At 41.4% G+C, this 18,825-nt stretch overlaps 1 protein-coding gene across 1 annotated transcript in view; it reads left to right on the top strand.

Annotated features, from left to right (window-relative positions):
- Nucleotides 1–1,008: 1,008 nt before the first annotated feature.
- kif18b (kinesin family member 18B) overlaps nucleotides 1,009–18,825 on the top strand; it is a 32,233-nt gene continuing 14,416 nt past the window's right edge. Inside the window, exons 1-5 of the mRNA XM_008113223.3 lie at nucleotides 1,009–1,110; nucleotides 4,608–4,944; nucleotides 12,726–12,883; nucleotides 15,962–16,066; nucleotides 17,000–17,110. Coding sequence (XP_008111430.2) covers nucleotides 4,620–4,944; nucleotides 12,726–12,883; nucleotides 15,962–16,066; nucleotides 17,000–17,110 — 699 coding nt within the window. The 5' untranslated portion in view covers nucleotides 1,009–1,110; nucleotides 4,608–4,619. The remainder of the gene's footprint in view (nucleotides 1,111–4,607; nucleotides 4,945–12,725; nucleotides 12,884–15,961; nucleotides 16,067–16,999; nucleotides 17,111–18,825) is intronic.

An 18,825-nucleotide genomic window follows, 5' to 3' on the forward strand; every position in this document is an offset into this window, starting at 1 on the left:
CATGTTCCAGAGGCATTCTTTCCTGACGTTCGCCTGCATTTATGGCAGGCATTCTCTGAGGTTGGAAACTAGTCAGGAGGGGTTTATATATCTGTGGAAAGCCCAGGTTGGGAGAAAGGACTTTTGTCTGTTTGAGGCAGGTGTGAACGTTGCAATTGTCCACCTTGATTAACATTGAATAGCCTTTCAGCTTCAAGGTCTGGCTGCTTAATGCAAGTACAGCAGAGTCTCAGTTATCCAAGCTAAATGGGCTGGCAGAAGCTTGAATAAGCGAATATCTTGGATAATAAGGAGGGATTAAGGAAAAGCCTATTAAACATCAAATTAGGTTATGATTTTACAAATTAAGCACCAAATCATCATGTTATACAACAAATTTGACAGAAAAAGCAGTTCAGTACGCAGTAATGTTATGTTGTAATTACTGTATTTACGAATTTAGCACCAAAATATCACAATATATTGAAAACATTGACTACAAAAATGGCTTGGATAATCCAGAAACTTGGGTAAGCAAGGCTTGGATAAGTGAGACTCTACTGTATTAAAAATTTCTAAAATCAGGACAGTAAATAAAGAGCACTACTCAGAAAACAGAGGAATTCCAGACATGAATCAATTAGGGCCAGCTAACACCTCCCAAGAAAAGATCCCCCCTCCCCCGCCAGACCTCGAAGCTGAAAGGCTATTCAATGCTAATCAAGGTGGCCAATTGTAACGTTCACGCCTGCCTCAAACAGACAAGAGTTCTTTCCACAGATATATAAACTCCACTTGCCTAGCAGACCGGAAAACTCAACGCATAGTTAAGACGTGCTTTGCGTCACCTAGAAGGCTAATGACCGATTAGAACAGAGATTCGCAACGTCAGGCTCTTCAAATGATTTGAACTTCAACTCCCAGAATCCTTTGCCATTGCTTGCGCTGGCTAGTGCTTCTGGGAACTGAAGTTCAAAGCGGCTGAAGACGCAAACGTTGAGAACCATTGGATTAGAGGAAACGGGGCGGCGCTAGTCGAAGACCAACCGACCAATCAGAAGTAAGCGAGTAGACGGTGCCTAAAGATTTGAACTGGAGCGGTGAGAAGGCTGAATCGCGTGCGGGATTACGGTAAGGGGGCGGGAGATGATATTTATATGGGGCGAGGGATATATTGTTATTCATTCCTTTGTTATGGGGACAGAAGATCCTTCAGGGAGGGAGACAATCTGGGTGCATCTGAACTGTAGAATCAACGCAGTTTGACACCGCTTTAACTGTCATGGCTCAAAGTTATGGAATCCTGGAATTCGTAGTGTAGTGAGGCACCAGCATTATTTGACAAAGAAGACTAAAGACCTTGTGAAACTACATTTCCCATCATTCTATAGCAGGCATGGGCAAACTTGGGCCCTCCAGGTGTTTTGGACTTCAACTCCCACAATTCCTAACAGCCTACTTAGTGTATTCTGACATAATGTCAGACTGCTCTAAGTCTACAATATGGACCCAAATGGCTGGAAAGTTGCCTTTCCTGCTCTCAGCCAAGCTTCTGTGGAGATCAACTGGAGAAGGTGGAGATCTGTTATTTTACAGATCACGTAGCTCTTAACAGATCTCCTTGGGATCTCACTGTCTGACTTGAGTATATCGAAGTGCTGCAAAAAATAATTGGCCAACACAGGGATCCTGTGTAGGGTAAGAAACTAAAGGTCAATCTACACTAGAATTAATGCAGTTTGACACCACTTTAACTGTCCTTGCTCAATACTATTAAATCATGGGAGTTGTAGTTTTACAATGTCTCTGCCAAAGAGTGCTGGAGCCTCACCAAACTTCAGATACCAGACTCCTATAGCATTGAGCAGGGAAGTTAAAGTGTCAACTTACATTAATTCTGCAGAGTACAGTAGAGTCTTGTTTATCCAACCTTCGCTTATCCATCGTTCAGTATTATCCAACACAGTCTGCCTTTTAGTAGTCAGTGTTTTTGTAGTCAATGTTTTCTATACATTGTGATGTTTTGGTGCTAAATCCGTAAATCCAGTAATTACTACATAACGTTACGGTGTATTGAACTGCTTTTTCTGTCAATTTGTTGTAGAACATGAATTTTTGGTGCTTAATTTGTAAAATCATAATGTAATTTGATGTTTATTATTATCCAACATTTTCGCTTATTCAACATTCTACTAGCCCGTTTATGTTGGATAAGTGAGACTCTACTGTAGATGCACCTAGGGCTTCATATGGAAGCCATAAGATGGGAGGATGGTGCAGGGAGCATTAAAATACACTCAACAGTCCCAATAGGACAGGGATTCTGTCCTCTTCTACATTGCCATTTCAAATCCAGATTGAATTATTGGGCTATTGGATTATGACCTGTTGTGATCCAAAACCTAATGAGGATTATGACCTGTTAGGATCATAACCTATTGCAGCGGTTCTCAACCTACTTAATGCCGCGACCCCTTAATACATTCCTCATGATGTGGTGATCCCCAACCATAAAATTATTTTTGATGCTACTTCGTAACTGTCATTTTGTTTCTGTTATGAATCTTAATGTAAATCTGATATGCAGGATGTATTTTCATTCACTGGACCAAATCTGGCACAAATATCCGATACACCCAAATTTGAATACTGGTGGGATTGGGATGGGATTGATTTTGTCATTTGGAAGTTGTAGTTTATATGCTGCTTTTCTCCCACAGTGGGGACCCAAAGCGGCTTCCAACATGTTATGAATACAATACAAAATCAAACAGCAGTCAAACATATAAATATAAAACATTGCAAGCAATCAAGATAAATCATTAAAAGGCATTTAAAACAATATACATTATGGTACTGTCCTGTCATATCTTAATGCACTTCACACTGCCCAGTGAAGGTTGATGTGACTGGACCCTATGAAACAAGATTGAAAAAAAATGAGAGGGTATAGACCTTTAATGGATTTAATGGCTTTAGCAACTCTGAGCTCTTTGCAGAAAAACTGTAATGCCAGTGTCATTATAATTATTCTCTCTCTCTCACACACACATATACATCCTTAGTCTAATTGGAGTTAATAAGAACATGTCAATCCCCAAAACAACTAAAAGTAAAAAAAAATCCTTATTATTTCTGTCCATTGTTTGTTACTAGCTACTACTGGCTAATGAAGATTGCCTCTAGTTGACCAGCAAGGGATTTTTGTCTTTTGAAATCAAATTGATTCCCCCTCCCATTCCAAATCAATTGCACTGATACACGAGAGCAGACAGTGAGGCTTGTAAACATTTCCCTTAGGCCACATCAACACTGCTTTTAAATAATGTTACTATCACACAAAACCTGCAAGTTTAGAATGGATCTACACTGCCATATAACCCAGTTTCTGAATACAGACTATCTGTGTTGAACTGGATTATATGACAAGTGTAGACTCAATGTGGATTATCTGCTTTGATAATCTGGATTATATGGCAGTGTAGAAGACCTAGGAGGAATTTAGAGACATTCCTTCCTGTTTTAGCTTTGCAGTGTTGTCCATACATGGGATTGAGCTTAACTATGTCCCCTTTCATACAGCTGTATAAAATCCACATTGAATTGGATTATATGGCAGCGTGGACTCAGATAGTCCAATTCAAACCAGATATTGTTGATTATCTGCCTTGATATTCTGGGTTATGTGGCTGTGTGGAAGGACCCTTATGTTCATTGAAATGTACCAGCTTCTTAAATTATATTGCTATGTTTCAAGAAATGCAACTTTTTCATGCAAACCATAGATTAACAACAGATTCAAGTTTAGCCATAATGACAGATGTATTTAATTTCAAAGGAAAAATTTTTTTTTTGCCTGTGATGAAAATTGTAAATTACATCACTTTCGATTCCTTGGGAAGGAATTCCAAAATGTTGGATTCTCCAAATTGCAGGATTGATTGATTCCAAATTTATACTATATTTTTGAAGCACCACATGTTCGACAACAGGGGATGGCATGTTTTCTTCCATTTGGGGAGGCTTCTAAACTATTCCGGCCACATGTCAGAGAAAAGAAATGGGAAAAGGGCCCTTTAGGAAACCGGCAGTGCAAGCATGTTCTGAATAGTAAAGGTAAATAAACAGTGGCTGCCTTACTACAAGGCTTTCAGAAGTGATTGCTCTTTCCCGAGAGGGCAGCTTTTATTAAAACCCACATTTATAATCTTGCAACAAATGAATGCATTGATTAGCCCATACAATCAATCCATGGATGTCTTTGGCCCTTAATCCCTTGTGGCGGAAGACAGCTGTAAATTTGTTCCCTTAGCAGCGCTGAATACGAAGATGAATTTATTGTCCTGCTTTGGGCCCTGAAATGCAGAAAGATAGTAGGGACATTGGCAAGAACTCGGGGGAAAGCTACATGGTTATTTGTTCAATACAATAAGAACTATTAGTAATTTTCTGTCATAAATATGTGTTGTTTTTGGTTTCTATTTTGTCTTCACTTATCTCACATGCAATTGTTGTTTCCAGAGAACTCTTTCAAAAGTGCTCCACTAATGTATTGGGATCTATATATGGATATGACTCTAGGTTTGTATGGTATATGTTGATGTCTTCCCATCTTCCCTTTGACACAGGCCTCTGCAACGATGGTGCCTGCACCGCCTGCCGAAGAAGGCAGCGTGACAGTAGTGGTGCGGGTGCGTCCACAGACCCCGCGGGAGCAGGAAGCAAATCGCCAAAGTGTGGTGCAAGTGGCTGGTAACACCATGCTAGTGTTTGACCCGGAAGAGTCCAACCTGCCGGGCTTCCCTGTGAATTTCCAAACCCAGGACTCAGCTTCCAAAAGGAAGGGCAAGAACCTGATTTTTGCTTTTGACCGAGTGTTTGGAGAGAGCTCTACCCAAGCAGAGGTGTTTGAGAATACGACCAAAGGCATCCTGGACAGTGTCCTGAATGGGTACAACTGCTCTGGTAAGATGAGAGCTGAGTTTGGTGATCGTAGCACTAGTGGTGGGGATTTACAGTGTAATAGGTGGCACAACTATCACTGTAGTGGACTGTAATGTAGTGGACTGTAATGCACATCATTTCTTGACAACACAGTTTATACTTACGAGAGGTGATGGTCAGGTGCTTCTGAAGAGTGCCAGGTTGAGGACGACTGCCCCATGGTTAAGAAAAAGACTCAAATTATACTCATTTGTTGACACCTGTGGACTGAATTGTAAGACTTCATAGGCTTTATGACCCCCTTTGGACCAAAACAGGACACTACTTTGTGCCTATCTTTCTATGGTCCCCATACTAATTGACAAGCATTTTAAAATAGCACACTCTCCCCACTTCAGTTTAATTTTGGAAGGACTCATTAGGAGAGTGTTTGGACTTGGACCACTTGGAATATTTCTATACTAAGAGAGCAAGATGTGCGTCACACTTGCACTCTATCTCTGGTCCAAATAATCTTCCTTTCTAATGGCTCAACTACGTCTTCTCTCCCTCTTCTCATTTTAATATTCAGCATCAGATATGTGAGTGGAAGGATGACTTCTAAGTAGCTGAGGCTGGCTATTCATACTTACAGCTTGACCCTGAGGTTTCACCCACTTGTACTACAATTGTCTGCATATTTACTGAGATTTAACTCATACTGTAAGTGTGAAGTGGATTACAGCCATAGTGATTGTGAGGCAGACTTTAAGCTAGTCACTTTCGTGGTCACATAAAGAGAGAAATTCTCTACACACTGTTTGAAAGAAACTCCCTAAAGGGGAAAAAGGGGGTGGGTTTTTTTCTATCAACAGACAAACCAGCTTGTTAAGAATATATGCAAGGGAAATGTGTGATTTTATAACCCTTCCTTTATTTCATTGTTTTTGTTGTTTGTTGTTTGCTTTCATTTGGACTACCCAGTCACGAGTCAAATTAATATCAACACCAGGGTAAACTTCACCCAAGTTAGGTCCTTCAATTGTTGGAGGTTCTATTAGCCATTACTGAAGGACTGAATAGCCAAGTGTTCAGATCTCTCTGAAAAGTTTGAAGTTTGGGGGCCTGCCTGATCTCCCTGGGGAGAACCCTGGGGGCCGCAATCGAGAAGGCTGTCTCCCTTTTCCCCACCAACGGCGCTTGTGACAAGGTGGGGCCAAGAGGAGGGCCTCTCCAGCGGTCTTAGAGCCCTGCAGGTTCATAGGATGGAGATGGGGTCTCGTAAACCGTATGGGGCTTTGTAGGTAATAACCTGTACTTTGAATTGGGACTGGAAACTTATAGGCAGCCAGTGGAGCTGCTTTAATAGGGATATAGTATGTTCCTTATAGCTTGCTCCCATGAGGAGCCTGCCTGCTGATCTTTTTACTAATTGCAATTTCCGAGCCATCTTCAAAGGTGTTGGGATTCATCCTGGACTACTCAAGTCTAAATATAGTCAGATTATCATCTATCATCATCATCATCATTTAATTACTTATTAATCGCCCTCCATCCAAGATGCTCTAGGTGATTTACAAGATAAAATTGTAAAGGATAAAAATATATACATACAAATATTGATAAAATTAACATAGATTAAAAGCTCTAGTAAAGAGCCAGGTCTTGAGTGCTAGGGTAAAAGGCCCTAACTCACGCATGGCTCTCATATAGGGCGGCAAGGCATTCCATAAGGTAGGGGCAGAAATAGAAAAAGCTCTGCGTCTGGTCCTTTCCAAGTGCACTTCTCTAGGACCCGGTACATAAAGTAAGTCTTGTTGGGATGGTCGTTGCGACCTCCGATGATGGGAGAAGGAGAGACTGTCCCTAAGGTACGATGGGCCCTGGCCGTAAAGAGTTTTAAAGGTCAGAACTAGCATCTTATATAGACCACGGTAATCAGTTGGAAGCCAATGCAGATGCTGCAGCACTGGTGTTATGTGGCATTTCATGGGTGTTCTTGTGAGTAGCCTGGCTGCCACATTCTGAACAATACGGAGCTTTCAGGTCGTGGACATCGGACTACATTTAGACTTGAGTAGTCCAGGATGAATCCCAACACCTTTGAAGATGGCTCGGAAATTGCAATTAGTGAAAAGATCAGCAGGTAGGCTCCTCATGGGAGCAAGCTATAGGGAACATACTCTATCCCTATTAAAGCAGCTCCACTGGCTGCCTATAAGTTTCCAGTCCCAATTCAAAGTGCAGGTTAGATTGAGGGAATCCTTTCCCCGTTTCCAAAACATGCCTAGATAGGATTCACCATTGTTTCCTGGTTCCCATCCTATTTAGGTCAGCCCACCCTTTGATGTTCCTAGAAATGTAATCTCTCCTAGGGCTCTGACGTAACTTCCCCAATTTGGTCCTTTGGAATGTTTATGGCCCTAGAGAAGAAGCGACCAGACCCACGAGGCTGACCGCCATTCCAGCTTCCTGCTTTGTTCCAGAGAGGACGTACCTCTGTCCTCTAATAGTCAAGATGTAGCCTATCTATAGAGCTTTGTTATTTTAATCCATCTATGTGTATTAGAACAGGATAGATTAGCTAGTTAGGTCCAAACCTTTTCTATCCTTTAATTGATTTCTTTTTACCTCAATAAATGCTTTTAATCTTTAAAGCTAACTTTGCATCCCTTTTGCCTTCCTGATGAATACACAGAGGCCTTTCAAAACTCACACTCGTGTAAGTCACACGCTGCTGCAATTCTTTACTCTGCTATTTTAATGGGAATTTGCCTCATAAAAGAGGGTGATTAGAGCTTAACGGCTCTTCCATTCCCAACAAAAGGCAGCCTCATGCAGAGTGCATTGCAGTAATTCAAACAAGATGTAACTAAGCAGTGGTTCTCAACCTGTGGGTTCCCAGGTGTTTTGGCTTACAACTCCCAGAAATCCCAGCCAATTTACCAGCTGTTAGGATTTCTGGGAGTTGAAAGCCAAAACATCTGGGGACCCACAGGTTGAGAACCACAGAACTAAGGCATAGACCACCGTGGCCAGATCCAGCTTCTCGAGGTACAGGCGCAGTTGGCACACAAGCTTTAATTGTGCGAAAGCCCTCCTGGCCACCGATGATACCTGGGGCTCCAGGGCCAGCGCTGAGTCCAGGAGGACCCCCAAACTGTAGATTTGTGCCCTCAGGGGGAGTGTAACCCCATCGAGCACAGGTTGCCACCCTATACCCCAATCGGTTTCACAATTGACCAGGAGGACCTCTGTCTTGTCTGGATTTAAGCTTCAGTTTGTTATCCCTCATTCAGCCCATCACAACTGCCAGATATTGGTCCAGGATCTGGTGAGCTTCCTTGGATTTTGGTGGAAAAGAGTAGTAGAGTTGTGTTCCATCTCCGTACAGATGACACCGAACTCCCAAACTCCGGATGACCTCACCCAACGGTTTCATGTAGATGTTTGAATCCTGGTTTCCAGAATTGTAGTCCAATGCTCAAACCACCATACTAAGCTGACCTCCTCCCTTTATAATTCTCTTGAATTTGAGCGGCTTCAGATACCATTTATTTGTGAACATTTCCTTGTACCTTGATCTATTATTTATTTATTTACTACATTTATATCCTGTTCTTCTCACCCCGAAGGGGACTCAGAGCGGCATACAAATCAAATGTACATACAATATATTATTAGCATAGCACAATATAAGCATTAAATTACTATATTGTACTATATCATTATATGGTAATATTATTAGTAATATTACATTTAATATATAATATATAATTAATATTATTATATTGTATTATTATTAGTATAATATTTATTTATTTATTTACAGCATTTATATTCCGCCTTTCTCACCCCGAAGGGGACTCAGGGCGGATCACATTACACATATAGGCAAACATTCAATGCCTTTTTAACATAGAACAAAGACAAGACAAACATAGGCTCCAAGCGGGCCTCGAACTCATGACCTCCTGGTCAGAGTGATTCATTGCAGCTGGTTGCAGCTGGCTTGCTCTCCAGCCTGCGCCACAGCCCGGGCCTTTACATTATAATATTATCAATATTATATACAATATAACATATATACAATATATTATATATTTATAAATTATTATACATTATAATTAAATTATAATTATAAATTGATCTAAGACTTCAAGTATATTAATGTACCCATTACTCTGTGCTTACCTGAGTGCACGAGGAACACATGCTTCCCAGTGCACTAAAAGCTACAAATGAAATCAAAACTCACATGACATGTAACCATGTCCCTTTGTAACTGTGACATATGACAACAAAGTGATCAGAAGTGTATCAAACAAAATTGTACCTCTGACAAACCTTTATGAAACCAAAAGACGTCCCAAAAACAACGGTCCTTATGTAAGTGTCTGAAATGCCAAATATCTAAAATAAAAGCATTGCTATGGGAGGTTATGGATTGTAATTGAAATCCAAACTAGAGCTGACATTTATGTGTGCAAATGCAACTAATGTGGACATTATTTGTTTTGTAAATAGCAGCCACAGGGAATCCAGATCAGCTGCCTCAGCTGTGGAGGATGAGAGACATTTGAAGTTTAACTCCTTCTACTATTTGCCCTATCAAACATCACTTTCTGAAACTAATTTTGCATTTTGTTGCTTTGTTGCCAAGGGAGCCTTCCCTTGAAATGATATTAACACACTGGGATGGCAGTAGGAGGGAGAAAGATAAACTATCTCACAGGGAGCTTCTCAAAAATGGCTCCCCCAGGGAGGAATTTAGAGGTCGTAGCCCTAAAAGTTAACTTTGCAGAGTTCTGCAGCCAGAACTGGATGGTAAGCTCACACAGGGGCAGGTAATCTTGCAGATATGTTTAGGCCTTGGTCATTAAGCAATGTAAGGCTTAATGACCTTAATGACCGAAGGAAATACTGAGCAGCATTCCATGGATGCCAATATTAAAAGACAAGGGAGTTAACGATGGATGGGAATTTTTTAAAAGTGAAATACTCAAGGCGCAAATGCAAACAGTGCCAACAAAGAAAAAAAATATGGCACATGCGAAGAAGCCAGAATGGATGTCCAAAGAACTTCTAACTGAGCTAAAACTCAAAAGTGACATGCACAAGAAGTGGAAAAGGGGAGAAATCACCAAAGAAGAATTCAAACGTATAGCCAACTCCTGTAGGGAAAAGGTTCGCAAGGCTAAAGCGCAAAATGAGCTCAGGCTTGCCAGGGACATTAAAAACAACAAAAAAGGCTTTTTTGCTTACGTTGGTAGAAAAAGGAAGAAAAAGGAGGCGATAGGGCCTCTGCGAGGAGAAGATGGGGTGATAGCAACAGGGGACAGGGAAAAGGCAGAACTGCTTAATACCTTCTTTGCCTCGGTCTTCTCACAAAAAGAAAGCCATCTTCATAAAGATCTTGGAGTCCTCGTGGACAACAAGTTAAACATGAGCCTACAATGTGATGCGGCAGCTAAAAAAGCCAATGGGATTTTGGCCTGCATCAATAGGGGAATAACGTCTAGATCCAGGGAAGTCATGCTCCCCCTCTATTCTGCCTTGGTCAGACCACACCTGGAATACTGTGTCCAGTTTTGGGCACCGCAGATGAAGGGAGATGCTGACAAGCTGGAAAGCGTCCAGAGGAGGGCAACTAAAATGATTAAGGGTCTGGAGAACAAGCCCTATGAGGAGAGGCTTAAAGAGCTGGGCATGTTTAGCCTGCAGAAGAGAAGGCTGAGAGGAGACATGATAGCCATGTACAAATATGTGAGGGGAAGTCATAGGGAGGAGGGAGCAAGCTTATTTTCTGCTGCCCTGCAGACTAGGACACGGAACAATGGCTTCAAACTACAGGAAAGGAGATTCCACCTGAACATCAGGAAGAACTTCCTCACTGTGAGGGCTGTTCGGCAGTGGAACTCTCTCCCCCGGGCCGTGGTGGAGGCTCCTTCTTTGGAGGCTTTTAAGCAGAGGCTGGATGGCCATCTGTCGGGGGTGCTTTGAATGCGATTTCCTGCTTCTTAGCGGGGGGTTGGACTAGATGGCCCTTGAGGTCTCTTCCAACTCTACTATTCTATGATTCTATGATTCTATGATTCAACCTCAGCAACATGAAATGGACGAAGGATTTGGGGAAATCCAACCCCAAATAGGGAAACAAGTTGTCCAGGAACACCTGGCCACTCTAAACGAATTCAAGTCGCCAGGGCCAGATCAACTACATCCAAGAGTACTGAAGGAACTAGCGGAAGTTATTTCAGAACCACTGGCGATCATATTTGAGAGTTCTTGGAGAACAGGAGAAGTCCCAGCAGATTGGAGGAGGGCGAATGTGGTCCCTATCTTCAAGAAGGGGAAAAAGAATGACCCAAACAATTACCGTCCGGTCAGCCTCACATCGATACCAGGCAAGATTCTGGAAAAGATCATTAAGGAAGTGGTCTGCAAACACTTAGAAACAGATGCAGTCATTGCTAATAGTCAACACGGATTTACCAAAAACAAGTCATGCCAGACTAATCTGATCTCTTTTTTCGACAGAGTTACGAGTTGGGTCGATACAGGGAATGCCGTAGATGTAGCGTACCTGGATTTCAGTAAGGCCTTCGACAAAGTCCCTCACAACCTTCTGGCAAACAAACTAGTAAAATGTGGGCTAGACAAAACTACGGTTAGGTGGATCTGTAATTGGCTAAGCGAACGAACCCAAAGGGTGCTCACCAATGCGTCGTCTTCATCTTGGAAAGAAGTCACGAGTGGAGTGCCGCAGGGTTCTGTCCTGGGCCTGGTTCTGTTCAACATCTTTATTAATGACTTAGACGAAGGGTTAGAAGGCACGATCATCAAGTTTGCAGATGACACCAAACTGGGAGGGATAGCCAACACTCCAGAAGAAAGGAGCAGAATTCAAAACGATCTTGACAGACTAGAGAGATGGGCCGAAACTAACAAAATGAAGTTCAACAGGGACAAATGCAAGATACTTCACTTCGGCAGAAAAAATGGAAATCAAAGATACAGAATGGGGGACACCTGGCTAGACAGCAGTACATGTGAAAAAGATCTTGGAGTCCTTGTGGACAACAAGTTAAACATGAGCCAGCAATGTGATGCGGCTGCTAAGAAAGCCAATGGGATTTTGGCCTGCATCAATAGGGGAATAGCGTCTAGATCCAGAAAAGTCATGCTCCCCCTCTACTCTGCCTTGGTCAGACCACACCTGGAATACTGTGTCCAATTTTGGGCACCACAGTTGAAGGGAGATGTTGACAAGCTGGAGAGCGTCCAGAGGAGGGCAACTAAAATGATCAAAGGTCTGGAGAACAAGCCCTATGAGGAGAGGCTTAAAGAACTGGGCATGTTTAGCCTGCAGAAGAGAAGGCTGAGAGGAGACATGATAGCCATGTACAAATATGTGAGGGGAAGTCATAGGGAGGAGGGAGCAAGCTTGTTTTCTGCTGCCCTGCAGACTAGGACACGGAACAATGGCTTCAAACTACAGGAAAGGAGATTCCACCTGAACATCAGGAAGAACTTCCTCACTGTGAGGGCTGTTCGGCAGTGGAACTCTCTCCCCCAGACTGTGGTGGAGGCTCCTTCTTTGGAGGCTTTTAAACAGAGGCTGGATGGCCATCTGTCGGGGGTGCTTTGAATGCGATTTCCTGCTTCTTGGCAGGGGGTTGGACTAGATGGCCCATGAGGTCTCTTCCAACTCTACTATTCTATGATTCTATGATTCTAAGGCAGATAAGGGTAGGATGAGGTACAGCTTTATTACTAGAGTTTGGAAAATAACTCAGTGGATCTTACTCTTCTTTTTCCAGTTTTTGCCTATGGCGCAACAGGTGCTGGGAAAACCCACACCATGCTGGGCTCAGAGAAGGAACCAGGTATCATGTACCTCACCATGCAGGAGCTCTACAAGGAAATTGAGGCCAGGAAGGAGGAGAAGCATTGTGAGGTGCTCATCTCGTATCAGGAGGTACTACCCTTCCCGTTCCTTTACAAGCAGGCTTTCTCTTGGGGGGGAAGGACAGCTCAAGATCCAATTTGCACATCATGGGAAACTCATAATCTTGGTTTAATCAACTGAGATAAACCCGTGTGCCATGTATATGAGTCTCTTTTTTTCCTATGTAAGCACCAAAATTAGCAAGATCTAGGACGGAAACTAAGGGCCCTTCTACATAGCCATATAACCCAGAATATCAAGGCAGAAAATTCCACCATATCTGCTTTGAACTGGGTTATCTGAGTCCACACTGCCATTTATTCCAGTTCAAAGCAGAACATGTGGGATTTTATCCAGCTGTGTGGAAGGGGCCATAGTCTTCTTGTTTTAAAACTAGCTTCTTTTGAAGCACTTAACCTGGTTTGGCCATAGCAAGAAACTATGTTTACATCCTATATCCTGGTTAGTTTTCCTTCTTGTGAAAAGGAAGGAGGAAAATCAGGCTGTGTATATTCATGTACTGCTCAAACATCTGATTAATCGACCCAGGGTTTTGCTGAACACGCAGTGACCATAATATCCATTACAGTGGACCTTGTACTCACAATGTAGTCCCACTTTTGTATTATGTCATTGTTAGCTGCCTTGCGTCCCTATGGGGAGAAAGGTGGGATAAAAATATTGTTTGTTGTTGTTGTTGTTCTTACAAATTTTGATATTTTTTTTTCAGTTCCTAGTTTGAAAGTGTTATTTTTTGTTTAATTGTCCGGTACTTACTTTGAAAGTAGTTTTTATACTCCAGAAGCTTTGTTTCTGTGGCTACCTCAAACTACGCTGAATTGGTTGAGACTCTATGAAATATTTATTGAAAAACTATGGCACAGTGGTTCCCAACTTTTTTTTGACCAGGGACCATTCTTTAACATTAGTACCAAAAGAGTTACGAATCAGTTTTTGGTCAACTTTAGATTCGGTTTGGGGTGCTAATTCAGAAAATTTCATTGGATAGACCACATCAGTTCTAGTTTCTGATACAGAACATACGCCATCCAGTAGTCGCCTTCTGCTCGCCCACAGAAAACCATATTTAATCATCCAGAGCCGCAGACCATTTAGGTCTCACGGCCCACAGGTTCAGAACCACTGCTATAGCAAAATATACTGCAGAATGTCCGATAAAAACAAAGTTTTTGCAGTTTAATAAACTTATTCCACTTTTTAAATAGAACCAATTAGGAAATTACATTTATAACCCAGGAACAAAAATCGTGTTATATAGTGTTATTATTCCCTTTAATATGCACAGATTCAAATCAAACATTAGATCTGTTCTCAATCATCCTTTCCTCCCTTTAGTCAGCTGGACGGTCCTCAGTTTAAAGAGCCTTATAGATGTGCCTATGTTCATCCTCAATTGTGATTAATCTTCTCTCCCTGCCTATTGAGAAATATTTTTTAAAAAATATTGCTGAAAAATTGCACCTCGGTTTGGTGATGAGGACTGGGGGAACAGAAGTGAAAATACTAGCACTAGCCAATAGTCATCCAAGTACTTCATTTTTTAAACAACAATCCTATATCCACTTACCTGGGCACATGCTTCAGTGAACACAATAGGACTTCAAAATAGACATGTATTCAATTGTGCTGTAAAAACCTTTTAACTGGTTGAGCTAACTAATTACACTGTTACATGTTACAGCTCTAATTATTACAGATGTGAACTCTTCTGTGTGGCATAACTAATTGCAGTTTAGATTTATATGTACCTACTTGCAGAGATTACATTTCCTGTCCTTTCTCGCTCCGAGTGAAGTAATACAATCACATAATACTCATAACATGCTTGCTATACACCTAAAGCTTGCCATTGTAATTTTAACATTTCTTTTTGACTGGTGGGCATTCCCCTTGTCTGCAAAACATACCAGTACCCATCACCAACTTAAGTGAAAGCATTTCAAAAAATAATAATAATCTTAAATTCTTAACCTAATGAACTTGAACAGGAGTGAACTTCCATTGTGCAGGTATTGCAAAAACATTGCCCTGGATTGTTTCAATTGTAAGTGGGAGCAGAGGTAGAAAAGCTCTTCCAAATTTGATCCTTTTGAGGAGACTGTACCTTTTGTTTTGCTCTAAAGGAGCCACCCTCGTTTTTTTAAAGATGCCTACTCAATATAGTGTCCGTTTTCTCAGTGCCAATAACAAAGGAATGTGTCCCTTGTCTGGTGTTTGTTTTTCTGGGCTTCTAAAGCAAGATTAGCTGAAAGATTGGAAGAAAATCTCTTGCTGTTTGGATATGGAAGATGGACATATATCTGCACTTAGAAATTTTACTTTTTGAGACAAAAACTCCTGGAATCCTTCATCTAGCACAGTGGTTCCCAATCCTTCTTTGACCAGGAACCACTTTGACCAGGGGCCACTCTGCAACATTACGAATCAGTTTTTGGTCAACTTTAGACTCGGTTTGGTTATTTGTGGTGCTGATTCAGAAAATTTCATTGGATAGACCACATCAGCTCTAGTTTCTGATACAGAACATATGCCATCCAGTGGTCGCCATCTGCTTGCCCACAGAAAACCATGTTTAATAATTTAGAGCTGATGTGGTCTATTTTCTGAATCAGCACCGCGAATAACCCAAGGAACAGGCCTAAAAAACAAAGCCACCAAGGTGCTCCTGTTTCCAGACACCACATAGAACGATACTCAGATGGAGGGAAGAGGAGGTGAAGCAGCAGTCAGGAGGCTTGTTGCCGTGCCTTTCGTGGGTAGTCAGTCTCTCCCTTCCTGGCATCCCCGTTGCCTTGGCACTATAAGATAGTTTCGTGAGACCAGTCATTCTCGTTGCAACGGTGTAGTAAAGATGAGGCTGAAGACCATATTTTAGTTTTTGTGGACCACTGGTGGCCCACGGACCACAAGTTGGGAACCACTGATCTAGCAGGTCTAATGACTAGTTGGATGGCAATTCAAGAAGTTCTAATCCAGGAAATTACATTGTCAAGCTCAGAGCTATACATGGCGGAAGTTGGAGCATCAGAAAAGAAGTGATTCCAAGAGGCTGACCTAAATGAACTGAAACCTAACTCTTTCTTTTAGGTGTATAATGAACAAATCCATGACCTCTTGGACCCAAAGGGACCGTTAGCCATCCGGGAAGACCCAGAGAAAGGAGTTGTGGTACAAGGTCTTTCTTTTCATCAGGTGGGTATGATGATTGGCTCAAAGAGAGAACAATACTGGGAGGATTTCAAGAAAGTCTTGGAGATTTATCAGAAGAAATAGCCACTGCCACCCCGCCCCATGCGTGGAAAAGTAGGATTACTCCTGCTTAATATTGATTGCAGTCTTAGGACTATGCAACATGATGTACAAAATATGGCAGAGATCAGGTCCTTGAATTTGGTTGTATAGCTAGGGGACAATTGGGACTAGAGATAGGACTGTAGTGAATGATTGTGAAAACTTGGGATAAAAATAGAGCAGTGGACAAGGCAAAGTGGAATTATGGAGGCGCCAAAGATGTGAAGCACTGGCTTGTGGGAGCAGCTGAAAGATGGCATAGTGATCTTCTTACAAGGTGGACAGCAGATAACCATGATAGATCTCAAGAGATGGGGAAGTTTGAGCCTTCTGGATGTTGTTGGACTGCAATCTTTATCACTGGATGTCCTAGCCAGGACTGATAGAAGTAGAAATCCAAAAACATCTGGAGATCATATATTCTCATTCCTAGGATGTTTCTTGATATGCCACTTACTTGCAGAATTGGGTAAGGGACACTCTAGTCAACGTTCTAAAAATGTCAAGGTTTGTTTTTAAAGGCCACCTAGATTTTTAATGCAGGTAAGAGTCTTCCTGTGATCAGCTTTGTGGTGTGCCTTATTATTTCCAGTAACAAACTGAGAGTGTGAAGGGGCTAGAAATAGCATCCTAACTTGCCAGAGTATATTTAATATATATGCTGTATAAAAGAGCCCATTGCCTGCTTAAGAGAGGTTCATTCCCCAGCCCCAGTCCTTCCCCAGCCCTTGTGAATGAGAAAGTGAGTAAGAAGCCTCTCCCCATTGGCCATGGCTGTAGGACATGTTCCATCAGCATCATCTCTTTCTCTCTGGTGTTTCTGCCTCCTTTTAGCCAAAAACTGCAGCCCAGCTCCTGGAGATGCTAAGGCAAGGAAATCTGAACCGTACACAGCACTCCACAGATATTAATGCCACGTCTTCACGGTCCCATGCAGTCTTCCAGGTAAGCGTGACATGGTCTGTTGCAACATTTAACAGCAAATTAGGAGGCACTGCAGTCAGAAGGGGGTTCTTTCCTTCCTCGGTATTACTGTTTTTCATCAAGTCTGTTACCCAGAGTGGCTTCTGGCACTTGTGAGACTACTGCTGGAAGAGAGCCGAGCTGTCTGAATTTAAAACCCATCTGAAGACCTATCAGGCCTATCCAGTCAGTTTTAATTGTTAATTTTAAACTCGCGTATTGTGTTTTAATCTTTGTTCTATGTATTTTATAGAAATATGTGTTAATATGTGTATTTTATAGAATGTTTGAGTTGATTATGTGTTTTTACCTTTGTTGTAACCTGTCTGAAGCCATGAGGAAAGGCAGGTAAGAAATAAAATTATTATTATTGTTGTTATTATTACTGTCAGAAATAAAATACCAGACTAAATGGATTTGTGCTCTTGCCCATTGTTTACTTGTACTCTGTTCTTTTTGTGGGCTCAGATGCTGCCTTTAAAACAATATTTAATTATAGCCATGCCTCAGTTAACGAAACCTCCGATAATAAAGCTTTTACCAAAAAAAATTATATTTCCCACTTTTGCATCTATTGTCTAGCTGAAATTTTAAAGCTGCATTGGCAGGATGATGAAGGTTAGCTGGAGAAACAGATTTTCAGTGCAGGATTGAAGCAGTGCATTTGAAGTAACCAATGCACAATAAGCAAAGCTTGAGCTCAGAAGGGCAGTGTCTACTCTAGCTGATCCTACTGTAGTCATGTTTGCTTGTCTACAGTAGGAAAGAGAAACAGCAGTTGCCTCTAGAATGCCTTAATGGTTGTGTGTGAACAACAAAAATTGTGAGCATGTTTAAAAATGTACAGCTCTGTTAGTTTGACCACCAAAATAGAAATCATAAGAAAAATGAAAACTAGTGAACAAAAAAATCTTCCCCTGTTGCATTTAGAATGAAGCCTTCAGGTGACCCCTCGATAATTTATTTGTTTCTGCAAGGCTATTTTCTCACACTTCATATCACACATGCTTATTGTTTATTTTTATTTTTATTTTTTTTATTTACCATATTTATATCCCGCCTTTCTCTACCCTGAGGGAGACTCAAGGCGGCTTTCAAATGACACTTATACAGTGCCTTAGGCATAAAACACAGACATGAGATAGAATTACAAAAAATATCCTGAGCTGTTTGTTTTGGTGGTGTAAGAACTCGTTTTTATTCTTTCCATATTATTTTTGCTTCTGGTACCAAATTTTCTGATGAAGAAATGTTAGAAAAGACATGTGCCGTTAACCGAGGTATAGCGCAGTTTTGGAGGAGCACTTGTTGTTTAGCTGACCTAATTTCAAATCAATATGGGTAATGATTGTATTAACTGAATACGATTACATTTGTGTGTTTTTATCTGGGTCTCTAAATGTTTTTTTAAGATGCTTTGAGTTCAAATTCTGGGCAAAATGTGAGATAGAAATAAAAATTAACCAATAGGGCAGATGTATTATTTATTTATTTATTTATTTATGATAGGAAGAGTTGTATTACCAGTTGATTGCAGTTGGTAATTGGAAAGCAACTCGATTTTTTTATTATACTGGAGCATTGCTTTGCCTCATCTCTTGGGAAGTGGCAATAAACCAAGAACAGTTCACAGCTAAGGTTGGGATTGATCTCTAATCCCTTGGGTTTACAATGTAAGTGTATTGCTGTTTGGGTAG

This window comes from Anolis carolinensis, chromosome 6, assembly GCF_035594765.1.
Source record: "Anolis carolinensis isolate JA03-04 chromosome 6, rAnoCar3.1.pri, whole genome shotgun sequence".
NCBI classification, from domain to species: domain Eukaryota; kingdom Metazoa; phylum Chordata; class Lepidosauria; order Squamata; family Dactyloidae; genus Anolis; species Anolis carolinensis.